Raw genomic sequence first — 18,373 nt, 5'->3', positions numbered from 1 at the left:
AGCAAGCAGAGAGATAGGGGGACTTTATATCAACAGGAAAGAAGCACTGGGAGCAGAGCATGTCCTTATTGGACCAGGTGTTCCTGTGCAGAGAAGCTCCTAGACCAGGGGAAGATTGATGACAAGGACTTTCCTCCATAGTCAACAGAGAAAGAAAGCCTTCCCCTGGAGCTGTCACCTTGAATTTGGACTTCTAGCCTCCTAAACTGTGAGAGAATAAATTCCTCTTTGTTAAAGTCATCCACTTGTAGCATTTCTGTCACAGCAGCACTAGATAAGGAAGACAGCGGCCTTTTCTTGTGGTCTCTGACCGTGGCCTGTTTTATACTGTATTTTGTCTTCGACGTGTCAGCTTAGTGTCCCCGCCAGAACAATAGAACTCTTGAGGACAGGAATCACATCTTACCCTTCTTTTGCTTTCCCTAATGCAAGGAGGCAGCAGGGCACACACAGCAGGAATCAAACAGCGTACAAGACCAGAAGAGCAGGGTTCAAGTCCTGTCCCAGCACTTCCAGTGTGGGACCCGTGGCAAGTTATGCACTTGTTTTGTGTCCCATTTAAGTGGGAGAGCGATACCCGATTTCACAGAGGTATCCTGAGGATCAGATGAAAATGTGAAAAATAAATGCTTGACACGAAGTAACGGATCAATAATAGTTGATTAAAATGGACTAGCTCAGGGAAGGGTTGTTACAGTCTCCCTCTCTACAGTGGACTTGAGATTCCAACTACATTTCTCGAGAGGAATGTAATATTTCTCATGATGTGAATGCCTCACATTCAAATAGTCCTCTGATTGTATTTCTTCTCTCAGGGCCTTCTTGTTAGCTGCCATCTGACGCCCCCAACTCATGGTGACCCTACGGAGAACAGAATGAAACGCTGCCCAGTTCTGCACTATCCGCATGATGGGTTTCTGTTTGGACTACTGCGATCCATAGGGTTTTCACAGCTGATTTTTCAGATCTCCAGGCCTTTCCTTCTAGACCGGCTTAGTCTGGTAGCTCTGCTGGAACCTGTTCAGCATCACAGTGAGGAATGGAGTTTTAATTCTCTTGGAATCCAGATTTCCGGATTCCATGGAGGTTAAAATGACCCACCCAAGCTATCTGCCTGAGATAATCTTTGACCCATAAAAAGCAGCAACTGGTCTCCTAAAAGTCACCTTTAAGACAAAACAATAGTTTAGCTTAATTTGTAAAGAATGTTTGCCTTGGACATTGCGCTCTTTTTTTAGAATTACCTACGGGCAGTTTCCACAAATTAAAACTCCAAAGGTCAGATTAGAAGCGCCATCTTCGGATCCATCAGGAATTAATTGTTCTTCAAGACAATGCTGTGTGAATCCAGCATAGCCACAAACTGTGTTATCAGTTCTATTCCAGCCCTTTTCCATGGCGATGTATAATTTACTAGTGATAAAATGGAATACAAAAATCTGTGAAAAATCTTTCTTCTTTCGAACATTCTTGACTCTCCAGTCAGAAGGGTCGCCCGATTTGCAAATCGCATGCTAAATAATCCTCAAATCAATTTCTATTATTGGCTTTAATATTACTTTAACAACAGCAACACGCAAGCCTCCACTGACAGAGGGGTGGTAGCTGCCTAAGGTTCATGGGCCGGCCAAGAATCAAACTTGGGTATCCCGCACGGAAGGCAAGAATTTTACCACTGAACCACCACTGCCCCCTAGGGTCTTACAAGAAACACAGGTTTGGTCCTTGCCCAGCACGGTCTGGAGGCATGTTCCAAATGACAGAAAACCAAAAAACCAAACCAGTTCTTGCCGAGTCATTCTGACTCACAACGACCCTATAGGACAGAATAGAACTGCGCCATAGGGTTTCCAAGGAGCAGCCGGTGGATTCGAACTGCCGACCTTTTCGTTAGCAGCCGAACTCCTAAACACTCCGGGTGACATTATTGGAACGAGTAGCCCCACCAGCCCTGGGAGATGGTCCTAACACCGCAATGCTCCCTTTTTAAAAATAGAGAAACTCGGGGTCACAGGGCCACGGTAACGTGCCCAGGGTCACCGCCCTTGAACGGCAGGAGCCGGAATGAGACCCGCGACCGCGTCCGCCTGCGGGGCACAGACATACGGCACACGGCAAACGCGAGGGTTCGAAGGTTCCAGGTCAGGGGCGGGACCTTGGGCTGCGATCAGAAAGAACACGCCTCGCCCCGCCCCTCCGCGGATCCTGACTTCCGGGAAACCGCACAGCCCAGAAAGCGTGCGGATCCCAGCAGCTGCGGTTCTTGTTTCCCGCCGGGACTGCAGAGCGAAGGACTGGCTCCCGGCAGGCTCTGCGGCGTGTTTCCGCGCGGCTGTGGTTCTTCACCGGGGATATGGGGAAAGTGAGGGAGCTGCGAACTCGGGTGCATTCGTCGGCCGTGAGGCCCAGCGAGGAGGCAGCGCTTGGCCCCGCGCCCTCGCCCCAGGGGCCGTCCCCGCCACACCTTTCGAGCGGCGGAGCCAGGGGAAAGGTAAGGTCGGTACCGGGCGAGCGGCGAGGGTGGGACGCCCCGGCGGTGCAGCCTGCGGTCGGAGGGGCGGCCGCGTGGGTCCCGGGCCGCTCGTGCTCAGTCGGCGGCCCGCGGACGGGCGAGCGTCGGGGTACGACCTCCGGGAGGGGTGAGGGCGTAGACTGGGGGCGCCGACCTCCTCCGCTCCCAGTGTTGTGTAAGAAAACTAGGAAACCTTGCACCACGGAGTCTAGGAGTGCCGCACAAAAAATGGCAGAGACTTCTTTGTAGCTGAGGTCCCAAGGAAGGGAGGGAAACCCCTGGGGTTAAAAGAGAAAGATGAAGAGACTGAAAACGGAAAAGAAACCCCCTACCCTTTAGCTATCATCCGCACCCCCCGCCCACCCCCATCTCCCTCGGCCCTGAGCAACCACCACGGTGCTTCCTGTCTCTATAAATTGCACTATTCTGGATATTTCACATGAATGGGATCATACAATACGTGGGTTTTTTGTGTCTGGCTTGTTTCACTTAGCGTATTGTTTGCGGGTTTAATCCTTGTTATGGCACATACTTACATTATAGAGAAAAGACTTTCCTCCTCTGTTAAAGTAAATTAAAGAGATTTATTGAAGCCAGGATACCATTTGAATGGAGGAGCATGAAAGCCTCCCCCGACAAAAGTACAGATCACCCATAGTTGATAGTGCCCAATGAGGAACTACTAACAGTGTTTTGATTGGTTTATAGTGATTGAGGTGAGTCGAAACATAATTTTTAACATTATTGGTTACGTTAATACAGTGGGAATACATTGATTGGCTAAAAGACATAATTTTACAAATATTTGTAATCATGGAAGGAGTCCCGTGACTGTTACAAAACAATGGCATGATGGCTCCTGTCAGGAACAGGTTGTTAAACATTACCTTTCCCAGAGCATAAGATCTCCTGGGGAGATCTAATACTAACAGTTTGATAAGATTTGGTTACAGATTTACAGTCTTAGCTTAACCACAAAGACTTATAATAGGATTGCTTCCTAAGCAACAGGATTTGAATCTGTGTGAAAGGCTACATTAAGCCTTAGCATGAGTTCAGCCATTTTACTTTTAGGTCAGATGCCTCTTTTGATTTTATGTCCCATATCATTTCCTCCTTTTGATCAAGGATTTTGAAGAACATCATCTGATCACACTTATGGGCATACTCTTTTTTGCATGGGTTCGTCAATATGCTGCTCCCAGGCGGCAGCTTAACCTTTGTAGTTTTTTCGTGTTAACCTCATTTTCCCCCATAGTTGGGAACCACTGGTACCGTGGTTGCTGGGCAGCTCCGTGAGTCCACCATGCCATGGCTAAGCAGTCATCTTTGGTAATTTTGTTATGTGCAGTGGATAGGATATGGCCACATTGGAGGAACAGCCTGACTTACTTTTAATTGGCTAATCTAAGTTATGAGGCTTCTCTAGTTTTGGGTTCACGAATGCATTGTTGATATGCATAGTTTCTCTGAGCATGAGATGAGGCAGCATTATTAGTTCCTATGGTAGAGGCACATTTTATAACACATTTTGTAATTCCAGTAATACAGATTATTATTGTTAATATGATTAACTAAGTTTGCAACAGAGACTGTAACCATGAACCAGCAGTATTACGTAGCCAACTGAAGATACCAAAAAGGATGGTAAAGTTATAGGGGGTATAGAATGTAATCAAATAGCTTTTTGATGAATTTTAGCAATATTCTGTTTAACTTTTCCAGTGGTGTTAATCCAAGAGCAACAGGTGTTAGCAATGGCACAAATCCTTCCTTCCTGGGCTAAAAGGAAGTCTAGGGCTCTTTTGTAGTCCAGGGCCACTTTTGCCAAGGATTCTAAAATTTTTGTTGTGTGGCAGTTTCATTGGCCACATTATCATCAAGTTGGGCCATGGTGGCAGACAAGTTGCAAATGGACTGCTCTAATTATATGGTCCCAAACCAAGGTATAGTGGCATGCAGAAATGACCATCCCCAACCTGGACGATCAGGTATAGGGTTTCCCTGCAGCACCATCTCCCTTTTAGAAACTGTAACGATTTTAATGTTACTTGTCCATTGTATGCTATTAGCATGAGTGTGGATACTTAAAAGAATGCCCGGAGTTCCTAAGGTGCATTGGCCTAGCATATTTTAACCATCTAGACATGGCAAAGCCCAAGTATAGGGTGAATTATCGGACTCTTTCCTTGAGTAAGCTGATCTTACACATAAAAAGCCCTATCCAGATGGAGCGCACAGTATACTTCCCCCAGTTTGAATATTAGGAAATGGAATGGACTGATTGGCCTTTTCAAGCCAGTTAGCAGGGGGTCCTGGAGACAGGCACAGACTGGGAGGTTTTGATTATGTTTGCAACAGTTATCTGCTCCTGTGAAATAATACTGAGCATTATTAATTTAAAAAAAAAAAATCACATGATGCGGACAAAGTAGAACATTCTAACCATGCATGGGTAAGGTTGAAACAGGGAGCTGATAGATAAGTGGATAATTCTGCAGTTAGCCGTAATTTGACATGAATAGCCCATTTAAACTTTTTTAAAAATTTAAATCAATAGTAAAATTAGGCATGCACTTATAATCTAATATTGGTACAGTGAAAGGATCGGTATGATTTTGTGTAGACCGAAGGGAAGAGTGACATATCCGGCATTCAGTTAAATTGCTAGCGCTGGCTACTGATTGAGTTAATTTGATAAAAGCTTTTTTTTTTTTGCCAAGCAGTAGAAAAATGAAACAATAAAGGGATTAAAATGATAGTAGGGATTATGATTAGAACACAAATACTAGAAGGAATAGTACCACACACATCAAATAAGTATGATTACTCATAGTATCACTAGACTAAGTTTAGAATTTTCTAAAGGTTGCGTAGATAGTAGCTCAAATCCAAGATACAGGCCTGGTCCAGGATCTTGGGAAAGCAAGCCATCCATCTTCTTAGATGTTGTCTGTGTCTTTTCCCAGGATTGTTTAAACTTTGAGGTCTTCAGTGGCTTTAACAGTCCATTTAGGGACAGAGGCCTTTTTCAATTGGGACAGGTGGATCCAAGCTTGACCCCCTGCAGTTTTGCAGCACATGGATTAGTGAGTGAAATTAAGTAAGGTCCCTTCCACTGAGGTTCAGGGGAATCTTTTAGATGATGTCTTTTCCAATAAACATAGTTTCCAGGCAAGAGGGGTAGGGTAGCAGATCTTTCAGTACCTTTACTGTTGAAAGTTTTTTTTTTTTTAAAGAAATTTTGCATGCTCTGTAGCACAATGAATTAAAGACTGACAGTACTTTAATAAATTTATTTGTATTAAATTCAAGTCAGCAATAGCCACTAAACATGGCAGATTCATAGGTTGTCCTGTTATAGTTTTATATGGAGTTAGATTATGAGGGCCAAAAGGAGGGGCCCTCAAGTTCATTAAGACTAATGGGAGGACCTGCAGCCAAGTCAATCTTATGGAAGAGGTAAGTTTTGCCAGCTGAGTTTTTATGATACCATTAGTTCTTTCTGCAAGCCCAGAGGACGGGGGGTGATAAGGGCAATGAAGTCTCTGAAGAATGGGAAACATGTTACACATGGCAGTGACTACTAGTCCAGTGAAGTGGTCCCTCTTTCACTGCAGTACAGCTGGAGTGCCCCACATAGGAATAATATTTTCTAATAACTTTGGCCACAAAAGCTGCTGTGGCCTTACAGCAAGGGAGAGCTTCAACCCAATGTAAATATCTACAAATTAGAACCAAAACAAATTTATAACCATTGGGAGGGGTTAATTGAATGAAATCCATCTGTCATTGGCGCATCAGTCCAGTTGGCAAAGGATATCTTACAGGTGAAGGCCAGTAAGGTCTTCCAGGATTGAATTCAGAGCAAACGGGACATTGTCTTACTACCTGTACTACAGCTTTCCAAAATTGTCCCCAAAAGTATTTTCACAAAATGTCTATGATTCTTTTTCTTTCCAAATGTTCCTTCATATGGACGGTTATGACCGAAAGGATGTGTAAGTCCTTGGGAATTACAGGTTTTGAATCTGACCCTTCCCAAAGGGAAGTATCCTTGTTAATTTTACAATCTTCTCTTCTCCATTGTTCTTTCTTTTTGTCAGGGGCCTTAGTCTGATGACTGGCCGAGTCATGACAAACAGCAGTTTTTTCCCCTAGGATTTTAGATTAGTAAGCTAGTGAGCATATCTGGAGGACTGTTGCCGCAAAGATGACATTTGTTATGAATAGAGGGTTTATAGGGACAGTATTGACAAGAAGGGCTGTAAAGGTCTGAGCCAGAATTGCTCAGCATCATAAATGTTCTTATTCTGTCAGGAGCTGTGGAGCTAAAAGATGATGTGTGGTTGGCAGCAGATTAACATTTTCCCAAAAATGTTGTTGAAAGAAATCAGTGAGGCTTTTGCTTGGCATTTTGGGCATCTTGGTTAAACAGGTTTGGAGTAATGGAACATGAATGTAAGTAGGCAAAACAGATCTGTCCCCAGGACCATTCTACAAATGTATAGTGGGACCCTGATAACGTTTATTATGTACCCAGTCCTTAATCTCTTCTCTGTGGCCAGTTGTTGATACTTACTAAGAATTTTTAAAAGATCAGAAAATTGAGAAAAATTAAACAGATATGGGCTGGGCTTAGCTATACCCAGCTTAACATGGTCCAGGGCCTTTAAACAATTGAAATTTGGCAGCTTAGAAGGGCAAAACTTTTATTTCCTCCTCTTCATTCTGATTGTGGCAAGAATTCGTCACGAGTATAAATGAAAGGTGGAGAGTCAGCTTGTTTGGCAGCCATGTTGGCCAGTATATTTCCTCTGACTACTTCTGTCTGAGGAATCTTTTTGGTTGGTGGGCCTGAATTTTGACTACTGCAGTTTCAGAAGGGAGCAAGAGAGCCTCTAGAAGGTTGGCTACCAAGGGGCCATTTTTAATCTGTGTCCCAGAGGATCTTGGGAATCCCCTTTGTTTCCAAAGGATCCCAAAATCAAAGTTTAAATTTGTATAAGTGGTTACCCACTGTTCAGAGGCCAACTTGGAAGCCCTAGTGAGCATATCATTTTAGCTTGTTGAGCTGATACAACATCTGGTAAAGGATTGCTTCCCAAAATCTTCGTAGATGTGGTGACTGTATATCCACCTTGATAATGAGAGCTAGAAGAATCTGGTTTTAAACAAGACCCATTAACGAAAAGAATTAGATGAGGGTTAAGGAGAGCAATCACCTGCAAGTCCTGTCTGGGGGTAAGTAGCTGATCTGTTAAATCAGGACAATGATGAAGGACAGTGTTAACATCACTAGGTAAAGGCAGCAAAGCGGCAGGATTTAAAGAATTAACAGCATGCAACTGGATATTGGATGCAACCGAAAGAAGGACTTCATAAGAGGTTATAATGCCAAGCTAATAAATGTTGGGTGAGTGTAGAATTTAAAATAACATTGATAGCATGTGGAACATACACATCTAAGAAATTTCCAAGCATGATGTTGACTGTGGCTTCAACTAATCAGGCTGTGGCAGCTACTGCCCTGAGGCATGGGGGTACCCCCTGGCCACAGGATCTAATTACAAGTTTTAATACCCCATAGATCACTGTTGGCCTCTGTGAGCTTGTGTGAGCATTCCCAAAGCATTGCCAGCCATTTCAAGAACATACAAAGAAAAGTTATAATTGGGGAACTCCAAACCTGGGGTAGTGAGAGGAGACTCCTTTATTTTAGAGACAGCTTAGACATCCTCCTCAGATAATTGAAATGTGTCAGGTGCAGACCCTTTTAAAAACTTGTATAAGGGATGGGCCATTAGTGAGAAATTAGTAATCCATGCTTGGCGGTAGCCACAAAGGCTTAAAAATCCCCTTAATTGCTTCTTTGTTGTGGGGATAGGAAAAGCTACAATGGCATGCTTTTTTTTTTCTTTGGTTATGTAGAAACCCCTTGTGCAGAGATAATGTGCCCTAAATATTTCACTGCTGGTAACGCTAGCTGCAGTTTTTCTTTGAACATTTTGTGCCCTTTAGCAGGCAAATGTTGTAAGAATAAAACATTATACTCTATGAAGGCTTACAACGAATTTGAGCAGACCAGGAGATCATCTACATGCTGTAATAAGGTAGATCCCTTAGTGAACTGTAGGGGCTGTAAATCAGCATGCAAAATCTGGGAAAGGTAGGTGGGAGATTCAGTAAATCCCTGGGGCGTTATACTTCAGGTTTATTGTTGATTATCCCAGGTGAATGCGAACAGATACTGACTGTCTGGATGCCGTGGGACAGTGAAAAAAAGCACTGCACAAAGCTGTCACTGAAAAATGAGTTGTATCTGGAGTTACATTAAACAAAAGCAAATGGGGATTGGGCACTATGGGAAATCTTGGGATAACAGTATGGTTGAATGCCCTTAAATCTTGTATAAATCTCCAACCCTGGCTGTTGAAGTACTGGAAGTACTGGAGTATTGTGTGGTCTAATGCAAGGAATGAGGGACCCTTTGGCCAGAAAATTGTGAATTATTGGGGGCCAGTCCATCTCTGGCCTCCCATTTTAAAGATGTTGAGGGACCTTAGGTAAAGGTTTAGAGGTGTTAATCTGGCTTTTAATAGGTTCTGCTGACAGAACCTGGCCAATGTCTGTGAATGAGTTGGCTGATAAACTTCCTAGCACCGTAGAAAGACAATCTAAAGGTGTCATGGCTTCTTGGGATTTGGAAGCGTGTAACGGGAAGGTAAGTGCCTGAAGGTGGCATAAGACCTCCTCTGAGTCTAAATGTTTGGGAGTGAAGAGTTATTAGATGGATCTAAGATAATTTCTTCTTGATCAGTAAATTTGATATGACAATTCTATTTAAATAAAAAGTCTCTGAGAAATTAACCACCATATTTAAACGGAGTAAAAATAGGTGTATATTTTCTATAGGACCCAGAGAAACAGAAATAGGGTGGGAGTGTACTAAAGTCTGTTCATGATTTGAAACCCCCACTACTTTAGAGGTTTTGTACTCTGGGGTAGAGGCTTTTACAAACTTGTGGGGTTAATAGCTGAAAGAGTAGTCCTCATGTCAGTTAAGAATTTACATGGTTCTCCATTAATTTGGAGGGTTGTTCTCCTTGTGAGTCAAGAGCTACTACTGAAAAGGCCCCTAATATATCCTTGGAGCCCCTTCATTCAGTTTTGGGTGCTGATGGCAAAACACCAGGCTTGTTCAATTTAAGGCAATGTTTCTTGCAATGTCCTGGCTTTTTGCAATAATTGGCAACTCCGTGTACCTTGGTTGGATTGAGGGTTCTTAGATCTCGCTCCAGTGTGTGATTTAAATTTACTATGTCTGCAGCATTGGAATTGTTGCAGTTTGAAAGCTATCTATTTAGTTTGCTTGGTCTTGGTTTTTTGCTCTGGATCCTTAGCTTTTTATTCAAATGTTTCATCCAATTTGTACACGAGAGAAGTTAATTCTGAGTCAGTACTTTTCCACGTAGTTGATGACATTTAACCAAATCTGCTAGTTCTGGATGGGGGCACGTGCAAAAAGAATTAAAGATGATTGTAACTCCTTCATTTCTAAGTTCAAACCAGAGTGTTCTGTAAATAATTTCATTAAACGGTCTCTGTAATTATATACATTCTCATCTGTTTCTTGCTTACAAGCTTGAACCTTGGCCTAATTTATCTTTTTTGGAAACACCTTTAAGAAGTAGTCAGTTAAGTTTGTAACAATTTCCTTAGTCTGGTTATCAACTCCAAACCAGGATATTTGGTTGAATGGGTTATGATTTTTCTGATCCTTCCATTTGCCCTCCTTTATCCACCGTTGAGCATCCCCAAGTCCCAACAGCATGGGTAAGAGGTTATGCAAGTCTGCTAGTCTGGGCTCATATGCTTCTACCAGGATTTAAAATTCCTGATAAAACTTGTGAGGATCTTCGTGAGGGCTAGGATACTCATTCATGATAGCGGGAAGTCCTGCTTTAGACCATGAGGCAAAGATAACGTTGGGAGGACCTTCTCCTGCCTTTGGGTATTTAATTTTAAAAGACATCTCAATTACTGGTTTAGTCTTTCTTGTAGCTGCTAGTTTGGTTTCTCCTGCGGATTCCCTAGGATACCAAGGAAACTTTCACAAAGTATTGTCAAGACAAGAAGGTAGAGATGGATATAAAGAAGCAGCCTCCAGAGGAGTAGCAAGAGGAGAACACGCTGTAGTGACAGTAGAGTTTTGGCATTGCAATTCCTTAATTTGCTTTGCTTTGCCTGGACATTGTGTCCTGCAGTGAGGCAAATTTACTATTATTTTGTTTCATGGAAGCTTCTAAAACCCACTGGTTCTGATTGATTCAGAGACTTTTAGCCTCTAGTTTACTGTGTGAAAAGATGAACTTAGTAAACTCAAATCTTCCCCAAAGTGGAAACTGATCCCGGAGGCGCTCTTTCAGGTAAGCGCATGCCATCGTTCAAGATATTGAACTGCACTGAGGCCATAATTCTTAATCATATAACAAGTGGAGATCCCAGAGGGGGATCCGCTATAGTCTTTTGAGACGGCATTCTTCATCTTACCAAAGACCTCTACATGCCGGCAGCCAACGGGTGCGTGAAGCCCGATGCACCCGTAGAGAAACAAAAGTTTTGTGCTGGTGGTTATACCTTTCCTCCGCTAGATGGCAGGCTGTCACACACAAGATTTCTACAAAATGTAAAGCAAAAAAAAGGTATGCATGAACACGCTTAACAAGATACAGCCAGCAGGTGTAAACCTTGTGACACTCAAACACAGCTGAAAACACCATCCTCCTACGAACTTGTTAAGCCACGAACAAAACATAAACCTCCAGCAAGCTTATTCAGCCACGAATGAGACAGGGAAAGTGAAGAATGGCTTTAGTAAATCCCAGAAGAACCACACTGAGATGCTTCGGGGTTTGCTTTGGGAGCCCTCACTTCCAGACAGATCCCGTGTGGTCCGAGAAAGCAGGAGGGTACAAAGGGCCCCTTGTCAGGGCCTGATTCCAGTTTTTCAGCTCCTCGGGGTCTGCCAGGGAAAGATGACTCCGAATCCTACCAGTTACACCAAATCTTGTAGAGAAAAGACTTTCCACCTCTGTTAAAGTAAATCAGTTTTATTGAAGCTGAGATACCATTCGAATGGGTGGGGGGGGGGATCTGAAAGCCTCAGGGTCTGAAGTTCACAAAACTCCCACAGGAGGGGTATAAATCACCCATAGTTTATAGTGCCGTATGAGGAATTACAAACATTATTTTGATTGGTTTACAGTGATTGAGGTCAGTCAAAGGCAGGACAAAGCAAAGCCTGATTTTTAACAGTGGTTGCATTAATACCTCTGGAATACATTGACTAAAAGACATAATTGTAAATGGTTGTAATTAGGGGGGATGTCTTGACTGTCACAAAACAATGGTCTGATGGCTACTGTCGGGAATAGTTTGTTAAACATTACTTCACCCAGAGCATAAAATCTGGGGACATCTAACACAAAGAGTTGGATAAGGTTTGCCTACAGATTTACAGTCTTAGCCTAACCACAAAGCCTTAAGAGTAGGGTTGGTTCCTAAGCGGCAGGATTTGCATCTGTATGAAAGGTTATATTAAGCCTTAGAATTGTTGTTGTTAGGTGCCATTGAGTTGGTCCCTCCTGATAACATGTCCAAAGTATGTGAGACGAACTATTGCCGTCTTCACTTCTAAGGAGCGTTCTGGCTGTACTTCTTCCAAGACAGATTTGTTCATTCTTCTGCCAGTCCATGGTATATTCAACGTTCGTCACCAACAGCATAATTCGAAGGCATAAATTTTTCTTCTGTCTTCCTTATTCATTGTCCAGCTTTCGCATACATATGAGGCGTTTGACGTTACCATGGCTTTGGCCATGCACACCTTAGTTCTCAAAGTGACATCTTTGCTTCTTAACACTTCAACAAGTCCTTTGTAGCAGATTTACCCAGTGCAGTATGTCATTTTATTTCTTGACTGCTGCTTCCATGGGCGTTGATTGTGTATCCAAGTAAAATGAAATCCTCGACAACTTCAGTCTTTTCTACATTTATCATGATGTTGCTTATTGGACCAGTTATGAGGATTTTTATTTTCTTTATGTTGAGGTGTAATCCATTCTGAAGGCTGTAGTCTTTGATCTTCATCAGTAAGTGCTTAAGTCCTCTTCACTTTTAGCAAGCAAGGTTGTGTCATCTGGACATCACAGGTTGTTAACGAGTCTTTCTCTGATCCTGTTCTCTGATCTGTTCGTCTTCATATAGTCCAGCATCTTGGATTATTCACTCCACATACAGATTGAATAGGTATGGTGAAAGGATGCAACCCTGACACATACTGTTCCTGATTTTAAACCACTCAATGTCCCCTTGTGCTGTTTGAATGACTGCCTCTTGGTCTATGTACAGGTTCCACATGAGCACAGTTAAGTGTTCTGGAATTTCCATTCTTTGCAATGTTATCCGTAATTGGTTATGATCCACACAGTCGAATGCTTTTGCACAGTCAATAAAACACAAGTAAACATGCTTTTGGTGTTCTCTGCTTTCAGCCAAGATGCATCTGACATCACCAGTGATATCTTCCGTTCTACATCCTCTTCTGAATCTGACTTGAATTTCTGGCAGTTCCCTGTCCACTTACTGCTGCAACTGTTTTTGAATTATCTTCAGCAAAATTTTACTTGCATGTGATAATGATATTGTCTGATAATTTCTACATTCTGTTAAATCACCTTTCATTAGTTCATTAACCTTAGCATTCGTTCAGCCATCTCTTTTGATTTTACATCCCTTATCAGTTGTTAGTTGCCATCAGGTGGCTCTGGGTGGGTTCAAACGGCTGTTTTTTCAGCTAGTAGTCCAGCTTTTAAGTCCTGCGCTTAACGGTTTGCCCCACCCAGGGGCTCTCATTAGCCGGTGTTGTTAGTTACGTTGAGTCGGTTCCGACTTACGGAGACTCCACGTGCAGGGTTTCAAAGCTGTGACCCTTTGGGAGCAGATTGCGAGGTTTGTTTTCTCTTGGTGTGTTAGAAGTTCGAACCATCAACTTTTTAGCTGGTAATCAAGACGCTTAACTGTTTTCACCACCCAGGGGCTCCCGTCAGCCATTATGGAGATGTAAATCAAAACCGCTATGTCATCTTAACACTTGCGAATGGTGGGTAATGAAAAGAAAAGAAGTAGTAGCGCGTATCAGTGCTTTATTCCTTTTCATGGCTGGATAATATTCCACTGTATGGATGGACATGTTTTCTCTGTTCGTCCAATGATGGGCATGTAGGTTGTTGCCATGTTCTGGCTCTTCATGAAGAACGCCGCAATGAACGTTTGCACACACGTTTTTCTGTAGACAGACGGAGTGCGATTGCTGTGTCATATGGTGGTTCTACGTTTAACTTACGCAGGAGCTGCCAAACGGCTGTCCACGGTGGCCGCACCAATTTACATGCCCACCAGCAGCGTATGAGGGCTCCTTTTGGACCAGGATTCGAGGTCACCAACAAAAGACACAAACTACAGGCTCTGACCGCATTGCATAACATTTTACTCACATAGAGAGGGGACAGAGCAAAATCAGCATCCGTTGTGTGCACTGGTGTCCCAGGGCCGGCGAGTCCCCCCTCACAGATGGTTCAAGACTGATGTTCCATGCTCACCCCTCCTGTGCTGCAGTGGAGGGAGACCCTGTTCCTTCCCTACTGGGAACAGATACAGAAGTGGGTTGGCCCAGTGCTATATGGCGCCCAGACATGAGCAAGACAGAGGACGTTACTGTGTGCCCAGAACAGAGAGGAAAGCTTCTCCTATAAGGAGAAGAGATAGAGAGAAACCGAGTTCCTAGCCTCCTTATCAGAGAAATGTTCTGGGCTCAAGGCTTTTGCTTAGGCGGCCCAGATGGGAAGTGTAGAGGCAGAATGTCCTCCCAGCAACAGCACCCCCCCACCCCAATATCACTGTGCCGGAAAAAAGAAGGAAAGCACTCACAAATCATGGTATGCCCATTGTCCATTTCAGATACTGAACTGCATGTCCGTGGCATGGTGTTCCATTCTCATGGGTGCTATGTCTGGGAACGATTTGCTTCATGTTTTTACACAGCATTTAACGAGGGTTACTGATAGGACAGCTTCAGCAACACCAACTCTGCAAGCAGCCCGGACCGGGTGGAGCTCCCTACACAGTGGCTCCAGATTTCGCTGGGGTGTCGTCTGCGACCCCTTAAATACCGTGGGGAGAGGTGGGTGGTGTGGGAACGTGAGAGCAGTCGGGAGCCAGGGAGTAGTTTCCCTGTTCTTCTAGGACCCACTGTTTGCATCTCAGCTTCCAACCACCACACCAATTAATCCCTGCTAGCGGGCAGATTCCCCACATCCCTTTACCCCCATCTGGCCTGAGGGAGCCCAGTGCTGGTGTCAGTTGATCATCTCTCAGAGAGCCAGCCCTGTCCCAGAGAGATGAAGCCGATGAGCCCGTGTTTCCACCATGCCATCATGTGTCTCTGTTGGCTCCCCTGTGCCAGTCTGTCCCAGATGCTCCCTCCTTGGATACCTTCCCTGCCCATCCCCCAGTCTCCTGCTCTGCTCCCTGTGTTAATGCTCTGGGAGCTGTGGGGTAAAGGACCTAGTTTTACTCTAAGTAAGGTGACCTTTGTCCTCATTTCCAGAGAAATAACCTTTGGGGTAGTTGGGTGCCTTGGTCTGGGACTTTCAGGCCACACCTGAGGATTCGTGCTGGTGAGTGGGGACTGGCCAGACCAGAAAAGACACCCCTGGGAGGCTGCTAGCCACGCCCCTCAGGAGGCAGGATTTAGCCTGTCCTGCAGGACTGGCTGATAAAGCCCGGAACACAGGCTCAGGCTTGGAGAGGCTCCTGGTCAGCTGAGGGAGGGAGGGTGGCGTGCTCTCTTTGAGACGCAGCTGCTCTACACTAGGAACTTCCCAGACCTTGCCCATGCATCCCCGCCTTATGATGACCCTGATCTATATCCTTTTACTGCAGTAAAACCGGTGGTCCTAAGTATAATCTCTTCTGTGAGTTCCATGAACTGTTCAAGTGAATTAACAAACTCTAGGATGCTGTCCTCCTAACTCGTGAAGTGTGACCTAGCCGCGGGTGGCTAGGGCCAGAGAGGGAGAGTGCGGGTGGGTGGCTGGTGTCCGAGGTGACGGAGAAGCGGGAACGCGGGGACATGATTGATCTCCGCCTTCTGGAAGTTAACTTGATGCTGCTTCTCATCCATGAAGCTGTTGTTGTAGGGATGCTTGTCTCCTCCGACTTTTCTTGTCTACTGACTTTCTCTCCCCCTACCAGATGCTCTAGGCAGGGCCTCTGGGTGCGGGGTGCAGGGAGCTGAAATCCAGCCTGGCACCATCGTGGCCATCTGACCAGTGTCTGCCCAGCCCTGTCCTGCCCCTCAGCCTGTAACTGCCCCAGGACTGATGCTGGGTTTGCTTCCAAGGCCGCTGGACGGTCATGGAGGAGGAAGCATCCAAGCACAGAGCTTGAACAAGCTGGATGGGGCATGGGGAGCTGAGGGGCTCTGGGTCACAGCTGGCACGTTGGCCAAGTAGACTTGGAGGTTTTTGGAGTCGTGATGTAGGGATGAATATGAGCTGGAAAGAGACTGTTGAGATAGAATAGTGGTTCTGAAATAGGAGAGTGATGGAGAAAGAATAAAGAAATGGGGGGCTCAGGAAGGAAATTTGGTTCCTGTCACAAGTGCTTCTAAGTGTTGAGCTTTATTTATAACCAGTTCTGGCCATGACTGTGGTCCAAGCAGTCACAGGACACCAGAAGCCAAGGCCCGCTTGGTGGTATGAGGTGGGAGAAGGTAGTTATGTCCGACAGCTCTGGGCTGAGGGAGGCCTCTGCTCTGGGGAGCGAGGGGTGTGTCCCCAAGGTGCCTGTTATGGGGAAGCCAAGCAGTCGAGTCCTGCACATCTACAGGGCCTTGGTCCTAGGGTGCTGGCGGAGAGGCACCCCCTGTGTTGCGGCTGCCTCGTATTTGGGTCTGAAACCACTGAACCAGCCTGATGTCTGCTCTTTTCTTTCCTTTTCGTTGGGGTGTTAGGATGGGGCGTCCGTGGGCACTAACATCTTTGCCGGGACCAAGATAGACCTCAGTGCCTTGGAGCAGAAGCTGGACCTGGTCACAAGGACCCTCGCTTCCTTCAAGAGAGGTGAGAGTGGGGGGCGGGGAACAGGGTGGGGCATTGAGAACACTGATGCTAGCCCAGCTTTGGGGTTACTGACATGCACGGGCCTGAGCAGAGTTCAGGTTAGCCTGTAAAGCTCTGTTATTGTGGGAAATTTCGAGCATGTACTAAAATAGAAAGAATAGCATAAAGAAACCTCACGTACCCACCGCCTGCCTTCAGCACACACGTACTGGATTCTTTTGAAGCCAGTGCAAGACGTCATAGTGTTTCAGTCATAAACCCTTTAGTATGTATGTCTACGGGCTCTTAACAGAATAAACATAGTTACGGTACCCTTATCACACCCAAAGAGATTGGCAGGAGTCCCTTAATATCACGTAAAGGTACCAGCTCACGTTTTCACGATGGTCTCATCAGCGTTGCCTTGTAAAAATCAGGGTGTTTAACTGAGGGCTACAGAGTACCTGGCACTTTCTGTCCTTAATGTTTTTAATGATGTGGAACTGGGTCATTTTTCCTGTCAAGTGCCCCACGTTTTGGATTTTGCTGATTTAGTATATTTCTCTGATTCAGCTGACACTTACCCAAGCTTCCCCTTTTGGAGCTGGGGACCTTGGCGGTGGAGTGCAGCGCTACTCTGCAGGCACATGCCTGGCAGGGCTTGGGAGTCGGGGCGGGGGCCCACGCACCCACCCGCCACTTTCTGGAGGGAAGCAGATGATAAATGCACGTCTAAAATGAAGCATTTAAAGGTAATGACAGTATGTAGCTGTAAGAGCTCGCAGTCTGTCCCTGCGTCCCTGCAGGGCTGGGTGGTCTCTGTTAGCCTTTCTAACCCCCTGCACTGCGTCTTCTTACACTGCTGTCATCCTGGTGCGCGTTCTCAGCTTTACCATCGGAAGGTCTTAGGTTTGGCATTCGTTCTTGGTGGCTGTAAGATACTCTATCGAGCTGATGTACATAGTTCTCTTTCTGATACTCTGTTTTCTGGTTGGATAATTAAGCAGCTTCCGGGTTTTTACAGCAATTCTTCTGCGTTTCCATCGACGTTTTGTAGACAGCTCTTGGAGCTGCAGGTTATCATGGCTTCCTGGCTGTGATTTTCTGTCAAGCATTTTCTTTGGGGTTACGTCGTGGTCTGCGTCATTGCTTTGAATTCTTACTATTTCCCTGAGGAGATGTCGTTAATTTGCGTTCTTTGTGCGTTGAATTCCTCCCGCAAATAGTTTCCTAGGACAAGTGCCAACGTGGAGGCAGCCAGGGTTTGGCTGGACTCTGCTGGGTCTCGCTGCATGCTCCCCTGGCTGGGTGGCAGAGACCTGCCTGCCCTCAGGGACCGGGGGCGGGGGGGAGGGCCACCCTGCACCCGCTGGCAGCTGTGTGAACTCACTCCTGAAGACAGTAGCTGCACAAAGTCCCGTTCCTTTGGTTACAAGCACAATGGAATGGTTTTCTGCGTGCTTACTTACTCTCTTGTGGTTTGTCTGTGTATTTGGGGAAGTTTTGGTGGCTTTTCTTGAACCTGAACAAATGCTTTGGACGTCGTAGCGGTTAGCTCTTTATCATTTCATACAGATAATCCTTTTAGGGTTTTTAAATTCCCGTAAAGCTGAGTAAGTTATTCTCCCAGAGAGCTGGTAGGCACTTTATTCACCCTGTCATCTCTGTGTTCAGGGCTGTGGACGATCACAGGACG

The 18,373-nt window shown here is 45.2% G+C and overlaps 1 protein-coding gene across 2 annotated transcripts in view; it reads left to right on the top strand.

Moving 5' to 3' along the window:
- The first annotated feature begins 2,237 nt into the window (after positions 1-2,237).
- The window catches only part of SLX9 (SLX9 ribosome biogenesis factor), a 45,009-nt gene continuing 28,873 nt past the window's right edge, over positions 2,238-18,373 (top strand). For both annotated transcript variants that reach the window (XM_023739058.1, XM_004384794.2), the window contains exons 1-2: positions 2,238-2,491; positions 16,590-16,698. In XM_023739058.1, coding sequence (XP_023594826.1) covers positions 2,354-2,491; positions 16,590-16,698 — 247 coding nt within the window. In that variant the 5' untranslated portion in view covers positions 2,238-2,353. The remainder of the gene's footprint in view (positions 2,492-16,589; positions 16,699-18,373) is intronic.

Source organism: Trichechus manatus, unplaced genomic scaffold, assembly GCF_000243295.1.
Source record: "Trichechus manatus latirostris isolate Lorelei unplaced genomic scaffold, TriManLat1.0 scaffold00128, whole genome shotgun sequence".
Classification (NCBI taxonomy): Eukaryota; Metazoa; Chordata; class Mammalia; order Sirenia; family Trichechidae; genus Trichechus; species Trichechus manatus.
This window is presented reverse-complemented; position numbering and strand designations above follow the sequence as displayed.